At 43.0% G+C, this 14,222-nt stretch overlaps 1 protein-coding gene across 4 annotated transcripts in view; it reads right to left on the bottom strand.

The window, feature by feature from the left end:
- Window positions 1–14,222, bottom strand: part of cux1b (cut-like homeobox 1b) — a 63,415-nt gene that overhangs the window by 9,604 nt on the left and 39,589 nt on the right. Inside the window, exons 9-22 of one of the 4 annotated variants that reach the window (XM_058634991.1) lie at window positions 12,490–12,538; window positions 11,124–11,228; window positions 10,407–10,595; window positions 10,205–10,263; window positions 9,991–10,033; window positions 9,771–9,867; window positions 7,692–8,492; window positions 6,887–6,970; window positions 6,277–6,378; window positions 5,613–6,160; window positions 5,343–5,487; window positions 4,428–4,718; window positions 4,093–4,281; window positions 189–453 (exon numbers count right to left, since the gene is read on the bottom strand). In XM_058634991.1, the coding sequence (XP_058490974.1) occupies window positions 189–453; window positions 4,093–4,281; window positions 4,428–4,718; window positions 5,343–5,487; window positions 5,613–6,160; window positions 6,277–6,378; window positions 6,887–6,970; window positions 7,692–8,492; window positions 9,771–9,867; window positions 9,991–10,033; window positions 10,205–10,263; window positions 10,407–10,595; window positions 11,124–11,228; window positions 12,490–12,538 (2,967 nt within the window). The remainder of the gene's footprint in view (window positions 1–188; window positions 454–4,092; window positions 4,282–4,427; window positions 4,719–5,342; window positions 5,488–5,612; window positions 6,161–6,276; window positions 6,379–6,886; window positions 6,971–7,691; window positions 8,493–9,770; window positions 9,868–9,990; window positions 10,034–10,204; window positions 10,264–10,406; window positions 10,596–11,123; window positions 11,229–12,489; window positions 12,539–14,222) is intronic. The other 3 variants (XM_058634992.1, XM_058634994.1, XM_058634995.1) reach the window with 3 other exon arrangements.

The following is a 14,222-nucleotide window of genomic DNA, read 5'->3' as shown; positions in this document are numbered from 1 at the left end:
CACAGATTGAGTAGTAAATATTTTGCCAGAGAAGTAATCTGCAACTGTATCTACACTTTTCTCAGTACAACATGTTTACAAATACTTTTATATAGAACAATTTTCATGTTATGTTTGATTTAAAATTAAATAAAACTCAAGACAGAAATAGCTCGATATTGAAGTGCCTCTTTCATCCCGGTGCTGACCTGTAATTATGAAACCAGTTGATGACAGTACTGGTCTTCAGATTTAGCTGGGAGGCCAGCTCCTCGATGGTTTTAGGAGAGGGGTAGGGTTTCTGCTGGTAAGCCCTTTTTAGGGCCTCCTTCTCCTCAGGGCCCAACACCACCCTGGGTTTCTTCAGATGCTGCTGTCCCGGACTCTGGGAGCCCTGCATGTAATCTGTCGCCACCAAGCCCCCGTCCACAGAATGGCTGTCACTCAGGGAGCTCAGCCGCCTCTTCATGTAGGCTGTACAGTGACAGGAAAAGAGAGAGGTCAGCATTTCACATTAAAAACAAACACATTTACATCATGAAATGATTTCAAGACTGGATTCTGACTCATTGAAAGAAAGTTGAAAAGTAATATTCATGTGAGGGAGGGAGAGTTCAGTCCAAACAGTTAGAGTATAATAAATCAGCTGACTGGACTTGAGTTGACTAACAAAAGTTAGTCGACTAATCAACTAAAAGCCGACTGACAGGCAATTATTTTTCACCATTTTTACATTGATTAGCGGTCTGACTTCATTTGTGAAGGAAACATTATTCTCATGACAACGTAGAAAACATTTCTTTGTTCTTTTCTATGTAACAAAGTGTTTGTAAGTTTATTATGACTGACAAGACAGGTGTCATTCTTTCCAGAAAGCAAAATTCTGAAAAGGCCACTCAGTTTGTCAGTGTCGCCACACTCTCTCATCTTGCATGGTTAATCAATGTATCTGAATCTGTGTCCAGATCATCATCCTCATCATCAACAACAGTTAGTATTTTCTTCCTTGAGCCATAACTCCATCCTGTTCTTTATGATTTATGCTGCGCACACACAGACAAATGCAGCCACAAACATAACCTCCTTTGCAGAGGTAATAATGGGTTTATTACCGACTTGTAAATCAAATTAATAATAAGCTGCAGCCCTAGGCTAAGCTATATTATTCAAATGAGTTTGGAACATTGAGCATTTATGTTGCTGTTCTCTAGAATGGGAGATTTCCTATCAGCATAGAACATATTTTCCTGCTGGGCTCAGTGTTAATACCAGTTAGTCAGGTGATCTTGTTCGTTAAGTTCCTGTGGATATTCCATGTCTGACAAGTGCATCCAACGCAGAAATGCTGCGATACTTTTTGTCCTTTGTGACACTGTTCTGAATACCTCTCTACAGTAGCACCACCAATTGCCACTAGGGGGTGCTGTTACTCAAAAAATGAAACAACCATATTATCTCTTCCATTTTAAAGCAAACAAGGAGCACCATTCCCTCCGGGTACCAGCAGCTGAAAATGAACAGCTCATGGCAGCTTTGCTTAAGGTTGACATTTTCTCAACCCCTAGTACAGGCTGCCAGATATATTAGCATAGCAGGGTAAACTCCTCAGAGCAAGGTTAGCACAACTGTGAAGCTTGTTTGCTGCCTGGCAGGCTTCTACCCTCAAGGGTGAGAGGTCAAATATGGTTACTCTGGAGTGGGTCCATGTCTTTCCTTTGGGCTTTGCTGCCGGACAGGTCTATTCTCTGTTGCTATTTGAATGCATTACTTTGGGGTCAATAATCTAAAACGAAGTGGAAGGGACAATAACCCTCTTCATTTAGCCCCCAAACACGGTGTAAGGTCAGCTTTGTTTTTCGCCCTTCTTGTGTTTGGTTCAAGATATCAGCAGTTTAAACTGATCCTGGAAGCTTGTGCCAACTGGCAGATTCAAATATGCATCTACAGAGAGATTCAAACAAGCAGTAAAGGCTGACTCACAAGCACAGAGAGGAGGTGTCAACTGAAACGCTTCTCATTCACTTTGAACACAGCAGCGTTAAGCATTGACAAACTGCACTGTGGCTCCGTTGCTTCCCCTTAAGTTGACAAACGTTGAACTTGTGGCTTAAGTGGCAGTCAATCAAAACACAGTATGTAATAGGGCAAAGACTAACAATTATGTTTCTGTTTATTCAGAATAAACAATAGTAACTCTATTAACAGGAACAACAAATAGGGAAGTCAGCTACTTATTAACACGACTTTAATATAATAGCTTGGCTGAATACTTTATTATAATGTCCTCTTATTTCTCCTCGTTATTGTGTGTAATGGACTGTAGCTTGGGACTTGTCACACGGAAAGCCTCATATGTAATAATGTGCATTAGTCCGGTCAAGCCACAATGGAATATTATTTTAATTATTAAATTAAACACATGTGGAGAGAGGTAGACAGTGTAACCTTCCATGTTTTTAGGTCAAAGACCGGTGTCAAGGAGCACAGAGGAGACTTATAGCTCAACCCACATGAAGCCGGCTTTTTGCGGCATTGCTCATTGTTTACTTGCGGTGATTTTTTATTCTACCTCCTCACTGCAGTGCAATATATCCTGGATGAGCCCCCAGTGTAAATAAATAAAATCAATTCACTTTGAGGACATCCTGTCAATCTACCCTGTAGGTTACCAACAACGCTAGCATACTCACAGTTTAAACCCTGTGTAAGTTAACCGACTATTTTACCAGAGGGAACCAATACGACATTTTCGCTATCAATGCAATAACTTTTAAATCAATACTTTGTTTCTAAGCTGTGTAATAAGCAGGTGAGGCGGGCAATGTTGTGTTATAAACCACCATTTTTTCATTCTTCTTCATGCTGTCTTTCCATTATGGTACAGTTTAATTTGGTACAGTACGGTGCTGTTTGCGTTTTGACCGAGAACAGTACCCTTACTTGGCAGGCGCGGTGTGGGCGTGTCAGTGAGATATGTAGCGTGACATCATACCAGTGCGACGACAATGAACAACGCCATCGTGCGCGACACAACAGACAACAATGGAGGACATACAGCAGCTCTTTTTTTGCTGCTCGGTTTGTGTTTGTATGAGAACAGACTGCAGGCAGTGAAGAAATATCAGTTGTTAGGGAATGACATTTTTCTGTCACCAAATCAGCCGGTCTAGCTCCACCTGTACCGTACCGTGCCATTACTCTGGTATCCCAAGGGAAGGGCACAGAAACATGGAACAGTTGGAGACGGTTATTTTATTACTATTCCTAGTTCATTGCATTGTTTGAATGTGGTTTGCCAGAGGCAATGTTTCAATTAAACAGGTTGACAATGCCTAAACAGTAAAACCCCACCCCCACGTTGAGGAATTCTAATCAAGGACGTTGTCAATTATGTCAAATAATCTTTGCAGCCCTTTTATGCAAATATACCAACAGACACTCACATGGACCTTTCACACCAGGTTGTTCTCCCCATTGCCTATGAATACGCTGCACATCACATCACCATCACTTTAGCAATGTGAGCAACGCTTACTATGTAGTCAGCCATGACAGACACTGTTCTGCTAACCTCAGCCACAAAGCGCCAGACCGCCCAGCGTCAGGCATTAAAGCGACGCAAATGTGTGAATCCATCGTAAATGGTCACTCACTTTGTGCGAAAAAGCATCATATACAGAATGATGGTGATAGAGTGGGCTTTGGGCCAACAAATGATAGAAATATGAGCATATAGACACTGATGATTATGATGATGATGATGATGATGATGATGAAGAGGAATGCTGATGACTGTGAGTAAGCAGGCCCCCGGCGGTCCCCTAGCTGTCACATCTAATACAGTACATGATGTCTGTGGTCCTGATTGGTACTGACATCACACCAAGATGATTGTGATCTGCACAACATGCTCTGCTGTCCTGCACAAAGGATATTGTGTGTGCAGATGTGCATGTGTAATTCAAGTGCCACTGCTTGTGCCTTATTTTAAATGTACACAAGGAATTTATTATTGTTATTATTATTGTTATTATTATTACTGCTATTTCTGAAGGCATGTTGCACCATATGGAGAATGCTCTTAGTTCTCTTGAGTGATCTTCAACAACACACCTTTCTTTTCCAGGCGTTTCATGTCCATGAGTTTCTCCACACTGTGTGGGTCCTGGAGCCACAGCTGCATGCGGACAAAGGGCTCCCTGCCCTTCAGACTGAGCTTGTGCCAAGGTTTGGGCCTGGCCAGCAGGTCTGAGACAGAACCCTGAGTCAGACCCAGGATAGTCTCCCCAAACAGACGCTGGCCTGGTTAGGATCAAGAGAGGGGAAATTAAATGGTTATTTCAGTGAACTGCTTCAATGGCTGGATTCTTGAATGGGAAGGGTCGAAGAAAGACCAAAGAAACTGCACACACAGCAGTAAAACGTAAATATAACTCTCTGTCTCTTACCAAGGTTATTATCAGTCAGCACCTCCTTAACCTTCTTGGTGATAGCATAAGTATCAAGCTCAGGGGACATTGCAACCAGCTCCTGGATACTGAGACCAGAGTGACCAGGTAGAGGCAGCGGGGTGCCGGGCTGAGACTCCCCACCAGAGGGATCATCAGATGGAGGTTTGACACTGGAGGACTGTGAGGCCAGTGGATCCCCAGAGAGACCATTGACAGACTCTTCGGTTGAACTAAGGGGCGACTCTGGAGCGGGGCTGCAACTTGCTGATGTCTTGGGAGTACCCTCTGCTTGAGCAGAACAGACAGGGTGAGAAATTTCACACAGGTAAGAAAAAAAAAATCAGTTTCATCTTCTTCTCCTGCTGGGCTTGGGAGGCACTTCAGTCAAACTACATCAACTAATTTAGTCCTTGTTAAACAAACAGCAAAAGTGCTTAAGTTTTCATTTTGAAGCCTTTTTGGCTTTCTCCTCAGATTCCTTCATCTCCCTGCCTCTGTCTGTGTAGTACTGCTGTGCAGCACAGCAGGCTGGAAGAGAGCAGTCACGAGGAGCTGTCAGTGTACATTAGCTGCTGTTTACACCCCCAGAGAGAAAGAGAGACACACACACATGCACGCACACACACACGGAGCTGCCATCTGGTGTTGCAATACTAACTTGTCTATGACATGACAAACCAGCAGCTTGCTGGCTGACACTGCTACAGCGCTGGGGATGGGGGGATGGTAGGAGGAGAAGAGGGGGAGGGGGTAGTGGGGTGAGTGGAGGACGAGGGAGGTGGCTAGAATGAGTGACAGAATGACAGTAACAACTAGCCACAAGCTCTAATCAGAGTCTTGCTGTGGCCCAAGGAACCTGGTTATGTGAATCCATATAGTCTGTGCTAGTATGTTTGTATTTGATTTGTTTACCTTGGTTCTGAACAGGCTGGATCATGTTTGTGTTTTGTCCCTGGTCTCCATTGAGCCATGGTTGCAAGCGGAGGTATGGCTCTCTGCTCCTCTGGTTCAACTTGTTCCACGGTTTGTGCCGGGACAGACTGTCACTCAATATTCCCTAAAACACACCAGGAGAATGGGTTAGACATGCTACCACTGTAGAGTTCAAACAGAGTCATAAGAAAACACAGAAATGGGAAAATAAAGCACACACACACAAGCGTTTACTCTCCTGCAACTCACCTCTTTGGAGTCCTCCTGGTTGTAGCTCTCCTCTCCTATCTGGTTCGATATGGTCCTGCGGGGATCTGTGTGCATGTTGCTCCACCACTGCTCTCTCCAGTAACCCACGCCCCCAGAACTTCCAGAGCGGCCTGAACTCTCAGAGCTGCGACCCAGCCTGAGACCTCCGTCAGTGGACATGTCAATCCCTGAAGAAGCTCTGGCCTCTCTCTTCACGTTACAGCTGAAGTCGAGGATGGGAGATGGGGATGAGGGTGAGGACAAGAGGGAGCTGGGAGGTTTCTTGAGGGAGAGAGCCAGAGGGTTGTAAGGAGGTAGAGGGGCAGTGAGAGTAGAGTTCAGGAGGTCCCTCTGAGACAGTGACATAGAGGAGGAAGACGAAGCTTTGAGGATGGGCTCCAGTGCTGCCTGCTGGGCCTCCATCTCTCTGCGTGCTTGCTCTAGGATGGAGCGGATGGCCTCATCTGATCCACTGCCCCCTCCACTTCCAATCCCACCCCCACCCCCTCCTTTCAGTCCTGCATATGAGGTTTGAGCATTAGACAAGTCTGTAGAGAGAGTAGAAAAGGGCCATCATGAGAGACTCTGACAAACACTTGCAGCCACAATGCATCATACTCAATGCTTTGACTCCTCTGGAGATGACAAAAGAATGAGGACTCACCAGCTTTCTGCACCTGCAGCTCTCTTTTCGCCTGCTCCAGAATGGACTTGATAGCCTCATCTGAACCCGCCTCTGGAGTGCGGACACGGGCAGTAATGTTACCTGGAAGGAAAGGAAGAGGGAATGGGAGGAGATGGAAAAAAACTTGTCAGATTAAAGGAGAGATAATCAACTACAGAGCTGGTAAAGAGAACAATAGCAGTGCCTATAAGGACATCATATAATTACACCATAGCACAGCACAAAGAACAACATTCCCACCACTGAGCTACAAGGCAACTACACTGGAGGGTTTGTCATAATTTCTCTAGTCCCTTTGGAGTTCCCACATGCACACGTGCTACAGGGTTCTTGGAGTAAATGCTCCCCACAGAATAACAACTACTAATAAAATCCCTAAATACACATGCTGGCTTTTCCTTTGACGCAAGTCACTGGAACTGTGTGGTTGCCTTCAAGGCACATTTGTATCTGTATGCCAGCCTGCATATTAATAAAAGCAAACACACACACACACACACACACACACACCATAGATACAGTTCACTCCAACACAAACATGCCACACAGACAGAACGTGCTACAATCTCTGTGTGTGAAGGGGACAGACCTGTGTGTGAAGCTGTATCAGAGAAGGCTCTCCGCTTCGGGACATCCTGAAACACTCGGCTAAGCTGGGGCTGGCCTGAGCCCTCTGTTAAGAACAATATACCACACACTATGTTACAGCACTTGTGTGTTTTTTTCTTTTATAGCTAGACTATATGGTGCCCTATAATGATCTGCAAAATATCTTGATACTTGCATCCAATGCACATCATAGTGCCATAAATGCATTGATGTTTACTATATGAGGCCCTGGTAGGAATAAATCTATCTCTATAAGAACTACTCTACACTACACAGACATAGTATATTGATAAATCATTCAATAATATATATTAAACAACTCATTCCAGCTTTATTGTCAACACAGAATGTCTTGGTGTTAGAGTGCTGTATTTTTTTGCACCACTGAGGCCACCTTCAATCAGAAATCTCATGATGCGTTAAAAGAAGCAGGCCCAAGCTAATCGAATCTACCTGTAGTTAACAGTACCCCTGCCTTCCTCCGAGTTCTCAGTGATCAATATTATTGATGTGTGAAAGGTTTCTGTATTGACCACAATTGCTAGCAGAGGCTCTTGGGAGAAGTATATGACGAGGAACTCACTCAAAACACACAGGTGTGGCACAGGATGGGAGTTAAGAAAGAGAAATGAAAATAAAAAGGTAGTCCATATTGACAAGCTAATCAATGTGCTCGGTGCAGGGCTGTTCGCACATACCACACATTCGCACGCAAGACACACTCATGCAAGACAAGTGAACACAAGCTCGCACACACGCCCACACGCAAAGATACACCGACTCACCTCTCTGTCGTCCCTGGATGCTGCGCAGTGCAAGGATGTTCTGCTCATCAGCGAGAAATTGCCTCATCTTGTGGAAGGGCTCCTTCCCCCGGATGGTTAGCTTGTTCCATGGCTTGGGTCGGGCCAGAATCTCACTGACAGAACCCTGGGACAGTCCCAGCACATAGTGGCCAAACACACGCTGGCCAATGTTGTGCTTGATCAGTTGCTCTTTCACCTGTCGGGCAATCTCTGCTGTGTCCATGTCCTCCCCATCCAAAACACTCCCTGTGGTGGCGTCAGAGTGGCTAGGTGACGGGGAGGGGGCGCTGCCAGCAGTACTGCTCCCATTAACAGGAGCTATGTCTGGGCTGGCTGGAGGTGGCTGGGGACTGCTGGCTGCTAGAGGGATGGCAGCAGACCCAGAGCCAGGGGTGGAGGTAGGGATGGAGCTGAGGGTTGGAGTGAAGGGGGTGAACAGTAGAGCCCCACTGGGGATTCCAGATGACTCCTGCAAGGCTTTAGAGTAGAAGGTCTGGAGCAGCTGCCGCTGAATCAGGGAGTTCAAAGCCATCTTACCACCCACCAGAGGGAACACAGGGGAGTAGAAGTCCTGTCCAATGCCTGTAGGAGTGAAAGGGTGCGTTTCACCACCGCTGGTGGTGGTGGCAGAGTTGAGGGGTTCCGTGTGAGAGCGAGACATTGGGAGCTGGGAGGAGGAAGAAAAAGAGAGAGGGGGAGGAGGGGGCGAGGAAGAGGGATCGCTGGGCATGGTCTCCTCCTTCATTGCAGACTCTTCTGTCCCTTTTCGCCCAGCTGACCCTACAAGAAAGGTCAAACACACCATGCATTATGGGGGAGTCAACAAAAAAGGGGTTCCAAAAGAGAGAGAAAAAAAAAACAAAAGTTATCTTAATCAAGTCTTTTACAAATTAGTGAACTTTGTTTCCTTTTTTGCCAACCCCCCCAGACAAGTTGCCCATGCATTTGTGATTTCAACCTTTCTTGTAAGCCACAGCCTGGAAGGAAAAAAGGACAAACAAAACAATTGACACTGTGCCACTTAGGCAGATTAGCTTGGACCAGAACTCAGTCTGTCTCTCTCTCTCTCTCTCTTTCTTTCTCTCGCAGGCAAAGAGAAAGTAATTGGAGAGAGTAAAATAATGTCTTGAGATCACCATGAGAGTCCTCTTCCATGGTGCTGGAGTGTGTGTTCTTAAGCACCAATGTATTCCATTATGCAGTACTATAGATTTTAGTCCATCAAACACATACAAGATCAAACAATAGCGCATTTGGCTTAACAAAAAAACATATGCATGCACCAAAACAGAGATTGTGAAGGTCTGCTGACTGATGGAATAAAAGCCTTATTTCTCTTATTTCATGAACAGTCAGACATTACATTATTACATTCACCAAAAAATATAAAGACATTAACTATTTTTTATGGAGTATTGTGACCACAATCCATCTTGATGGTAAGTGCTGGGAGATATATTGTTTTAATGCATAAGCACAGAGACTCAACATGATTAAGTTAGACAGTAAGCTCCCTTTACTGTGAATGTTAATCAATTCAAAGCTATTCAGCTATGCAAGCCCAAAGCAATGACATTTCAAAACCATAAACACTGTTGCAGAGGGCAAGGTGTCCTCATTTTGTGTACTGCAACTTTGTTACTGTTCAGGTTGACTTCCTGCTGTTGTATTTATAGACACCAGTGATGCACCACAAAGCAACAACATTTTGGAATGTGATACACTTTTGCATTTCTTACACATATTGGCAACCCAATATTGCAAATCATTAAAAAAAAAAAACAACAAAAAAAAAACCCAACAATAATTTTTAAGAATAAGTATTCTCAGAGAAAAAGAACAACATACTAAATGTATAATAGTACATAGAGTATGTATGCACTCCCCTCGGAAGCATCCATGTAAGGCCCTACCTGCAGCTGCGCTCTCTCACCTAAGGTCACACGAATGTTGGGGCCTCTGTGACAAATCTTTTGTTTTTGTTGGTCTAAGTGAAGGTTTTGTCGTGACCGTGTTGATGAACCACACCCTCGTTAACTTACATTTGGACGGACTTACCGCTGAGCTCAGTGTTAGCATTGCGCAGAGCGGCGCTCTCAGATTGAAGACTACGGTTCCTCTCCAGCAACAGCACCTCCAGAGGTTTGGATGAGTCCTGGTGGAGCATAAATTTAAGTTGTGTTTTTCAAAACAACTTGACTTCAGCTTCCCATTTATATGGCTATCCTTTTTTTTAAAAACAGTTTATTCTATCAGTAACTTGTACTTGTACTTTTACCTGAACAGAGTCAGATGATCCAAACTCCATAGACTTGAGGATACTGAGAAGACACAAACAAATGTCCAATTTGAATCATAATAATAATCATAAGGACACTCTATTGTGTTACAAATCTGAAATGACATTATATAATATTATTTATAAAATATTATAAGACAGACACAGACAAACGCATGAATTACATAAATACACAATTGTATGATCGCCTCACCTCAGCTCCTTCTTCACTTCCTCATAGTCAGCTTGTTTCTGCAGTTTTTCCTCAAGTTCCTGCAAACGATTAGAGATGAGATGAAATACCATTAAATAAAATGAATACAGACAATTTTGGGATGTTTTCACATGTTTTAATGAAGGAGCAAAAACTAAAATAGAATTAAAAAAAACAAATCCATGGGTTTTTCCGTTTGTACCTTGAGAATGGTAGTCTTGCTGCTGAGCTGCTGCTCTAGCTGTGAGATCTGGGAGCTGGTGGTCTCTCTAAGTTTGGTCAGGCTGGCCTGCAGTCTCTGGACGTCCTCTACCAGCTGGGCAGTCTCCCTTTCTTTGGCTCTCAGCTCCGCCTCCAGACTTGGGTGGGATGCCACCTCCTCCACCTGTTCCTAAAGGACAAACAGAACAACAGTTTTGAGTAATGATCAAACAGCTATAAAACAATGTACAAAAACAGAATCTGGTGCAGTGAAAGGCCACCTACACGTAGTATTCCTAAAGCAGACAGACGCTGATCTACACACTCAAATGTCTGCCCCCTTAGTGCAATAATCAGAACTCCATTCCCCACACATCACAGTGGTTTAAGAGAAAATATCTTTGCTGTGGTAGTCAGTCATCAAAGTTAACCAAGTCTAACCTCTGCAGTCTACTGTAGTGATCCAATAATCAGTGAATCAATACACAATCACTGATTGCAATGTTGGCAACCTTTACTTGGAGAAACAATAATTTCATCAACAAATCAATGCATTATTGGCGATTACAAAGCTTGAACTCTGAACCCAGTGACTACAAAGACACATACATTAATCTCTAATCAGCCACACATTCATTGCATTAAAAAGGCCAAGCTGATCTTTAGCCTTGCAGTAGCATTTTGTCAGCCAACCAATGAATCAGTGTGGCAGGGTTACCGTGTCGGGGTCAGCTTTGGCTGGACTGCTGAGCTGCTGGGATTGGTTACCCAAGGACAATTGCTCTCGAAGTGAATCCGCCTCTCTCTGAGCTGCTTCTGCTCGCTGTAAGGAAAAGTAGAAATGTTATAATAAAGACTTGACGATGTTCTTACACTAAAAAAACTATTTAATGGTACTTCTGTATTATTGGTAAACACACACATGACTTTTACATGTCATTTTCTCCAGCCTCAGGGGAAAACTAACCCAACTGTAATGGATGCAGACAGAAAGGAATTATTTACCCTTAGTTTTAAAAGATAAATTAGACATCAGCCACTGCCTTGTATTTCTGTAAAAACGACTAAACTCCAGTGTGGAATCATCTGCAGCACTGGCCAACTTGACATCATTAGGAGTTACAGGAGGCAGATTCCACTGTATTCGTAATTGCAACCATATTGAGAGTTGTTATTGACTGGGTGGGAGTTGGACATACCAGTCACAAAATAGAAAAATCATGTTTTCCATTCTCCTAATAAAATGTATAAAAAAAGTCTCTGACTGAGCTAGAGGCCATGTTGTCATCCTCAGTAAATCTCAAATCAGAAGTGTGAACAGTGTGTGTGTTTCTGTGTAGCATTATGGTCAGAGTGGTAGCCTTTAGGCTAATATTAACATTACATGTCTATGTCACCCCTTTAACCACAAATCATACTCTTGGGCTAATAATGAAAGTTAACAACAATGACATTAACAGATACCACAGAAATATTTACAACACTGGGGCAGAGGGTGCACCAGGGGGCTTTATTTTAGCTGGATGGGTTTAATAGGTGTGTTATAAACATGTAAAAACACTGGGGATAATTATTTATTAACGTAGGCCACATTTCATAAATTTAGAACATAGATAAAATCTGGCCTGGATTGAAGACATAAATCTTTCAAGAAAAATATAGTTTAGAGGAAAAAAACGATAAATAAACTGCCACACACTGCCACCAGAGATAAATAGTGCACTTGTTTGGGACTATTTTCAGCAGTATATTTAATTAAACTCATTTGGTGCTCTAGTGCAAACGATAATGCTCAACATAATGAAGGAATGTGTCACACAGTGCATCAGTGAGGCTCATGAGGTGATTTAGGGTACAGTGGAGCTTCATGATGGGGGAATAATGTATGAATCACTGGTTGTTTTTTTGTTCCTTTAACATTATTTAATGAGGAAAAGAAATACAGAATGGAACTAGATCCTGCACATTTGGTATACATACTTTTTTCTATACAAAACATGAAATATATTTAAATAAGTGACAATAACATTGGTGGAGCTTTATGTTATGAACAAATGTACAGTAAGTATACTGAGCAGGTTTACCTGATTTGCTCGTTCCAGGTCTGTCATCACCATCTCAATCTCATCAGCCCTGAAAGAGATATTTAGTTTTACTGCAGAGGAACAAGCAGCGGAGCATGTCACAGTGCTCCAAAGTGACTCAATGAAATATAGCTTGAAAATGAAAACAAGGAATGGATAAATGGATAGATGATTCTCAGAGAGAATATTAAACTGTGAACACGCAATCACGTCTGTGAAATTGTTCAGAGAACACACACATTTAGAGAATGCCAGTGCAGTGTCCATTAAGCTACTGTCTAAATTTCACCTTAATCCATTGATTGTGAACTCCATAACCCAAACAGCTTGTATGTGTGCGTGCATACATGTATTTAAGTGTGCGTGTGTCAATGTGTGTGGGTGTGCACATGTAAGCCCCTAAACCCAAGGCACACTAAAACAGAGGGATTACATTAATAGAGCTCTAAGTCCTAATACAGCAGACTAATCTGCTATGAAGCTGTGTGATTGTGTCTGACTAATGGTCTGGATGGAGGCCATGGTTCACCTCTCACTTGCTAGAGGTCAGACAGCAAAAAATGTGCCCATCATCCACCTCTGGTTGAAGTTTGGAAAAATTGTTTAATAACCCTGTTTCTTGATTAATGTGAATGCCTATCACTTCTCTGCAGACAATGACACATGTGGAAGAAACTCTCAGGACAAACAGTCCTGAACTCAAACACACAATGAATATATCAATATTTTTATAAGAATTATCTGTGTACGCCCATGAAGATAACATGTGTACAGTTACAAAAGTTCAAAGGTATTTTCAGAGCAGTGTAAAGATGATTTTTGCATGTACACATGTTTATTCAAGACATTAGTCACTGATAAGAATACAAGGGTGGCACTGAGTGCAAAGATGTGAGCTCCCATGTGCACTGCTGTGTCCATTAAGACCTTTAGATTTCATGGCATTCTTTTGATAATGAACTCAATAACCCACGCGGCCTTTGTGTTTGTGTGTCACAGTATGAGAAACAGTGTTATGTCCCATAGGCTTGGGTTCTACTGATTTGAATGTGTTTAACAAAACAGACACAGTTGATATTAGGTCAACGTTGTGCCACAGGCAATGCAGCAAAAAGAGTCAGATGTGGGTGGGAGAGCTTTTCACTCTCCGTTTTTATTCTTTCCCCAACAGTTAAAAGGATCTAGTATGCATTTAAGCAACATAATAGTACACTACCTCACCAGCTTTTATCCTGTCTTAAGCTATAGTGTGCCGGACCCATGTGCATGCACGACTGTGCTCACGCACACACAAATGTAAGGCTTGTAATGGAGACTGTTTATGGGTAGTAATGCAACCCAAATACACCACCATTCCTGCTCCAAATGTGATCATTTAATCAAAGTACAGATGCACAAAGTCTTCTTAAATAACCTTTGGATTTGGCTTTATTTGGGAATTATAAATGAGGCAGAGGGCCAAAGCAGATAACAGGGAAGGGATTTTCTGCATGTCCTGATACAGTCAGTCAGTCAGTCAGTCGCTGGGCAGTACAGGAACTGTCCATGGCCAGCCAATACACTGAATAGTGAAGGAAGGGTCCTTCATAAGGTTTGAGCAAACTTATCTACAAGGCTCTCTACAGCAGCCACAGGGAGGAGCTATAGAGTAGATGTGCTGCTTCACTGGAAAAAGCACAGAGACACACAAAATCACATACTTTCACACACACATTTGTATCATGAAAGCTAAT

This window comes from Solea solea, chromosome 7 (assembly GCF_958295425.1).
Source record: "Solea solea chromosome 7, fSolSol10.1, whole genome shotgun sequence".
In the NCBI taxonomy this organism is placed as follows: domain Eukaryota; kingdom Metazoa; phylum Chordata; class Actinopteri; order Pleuronectiformes; family Soleidae; genus Solea; species Solea solea.
Note: the sequence above shows the minus strand (reverse complement) of the source record. Positions and strands in the feature narration are given on the sequence as shown.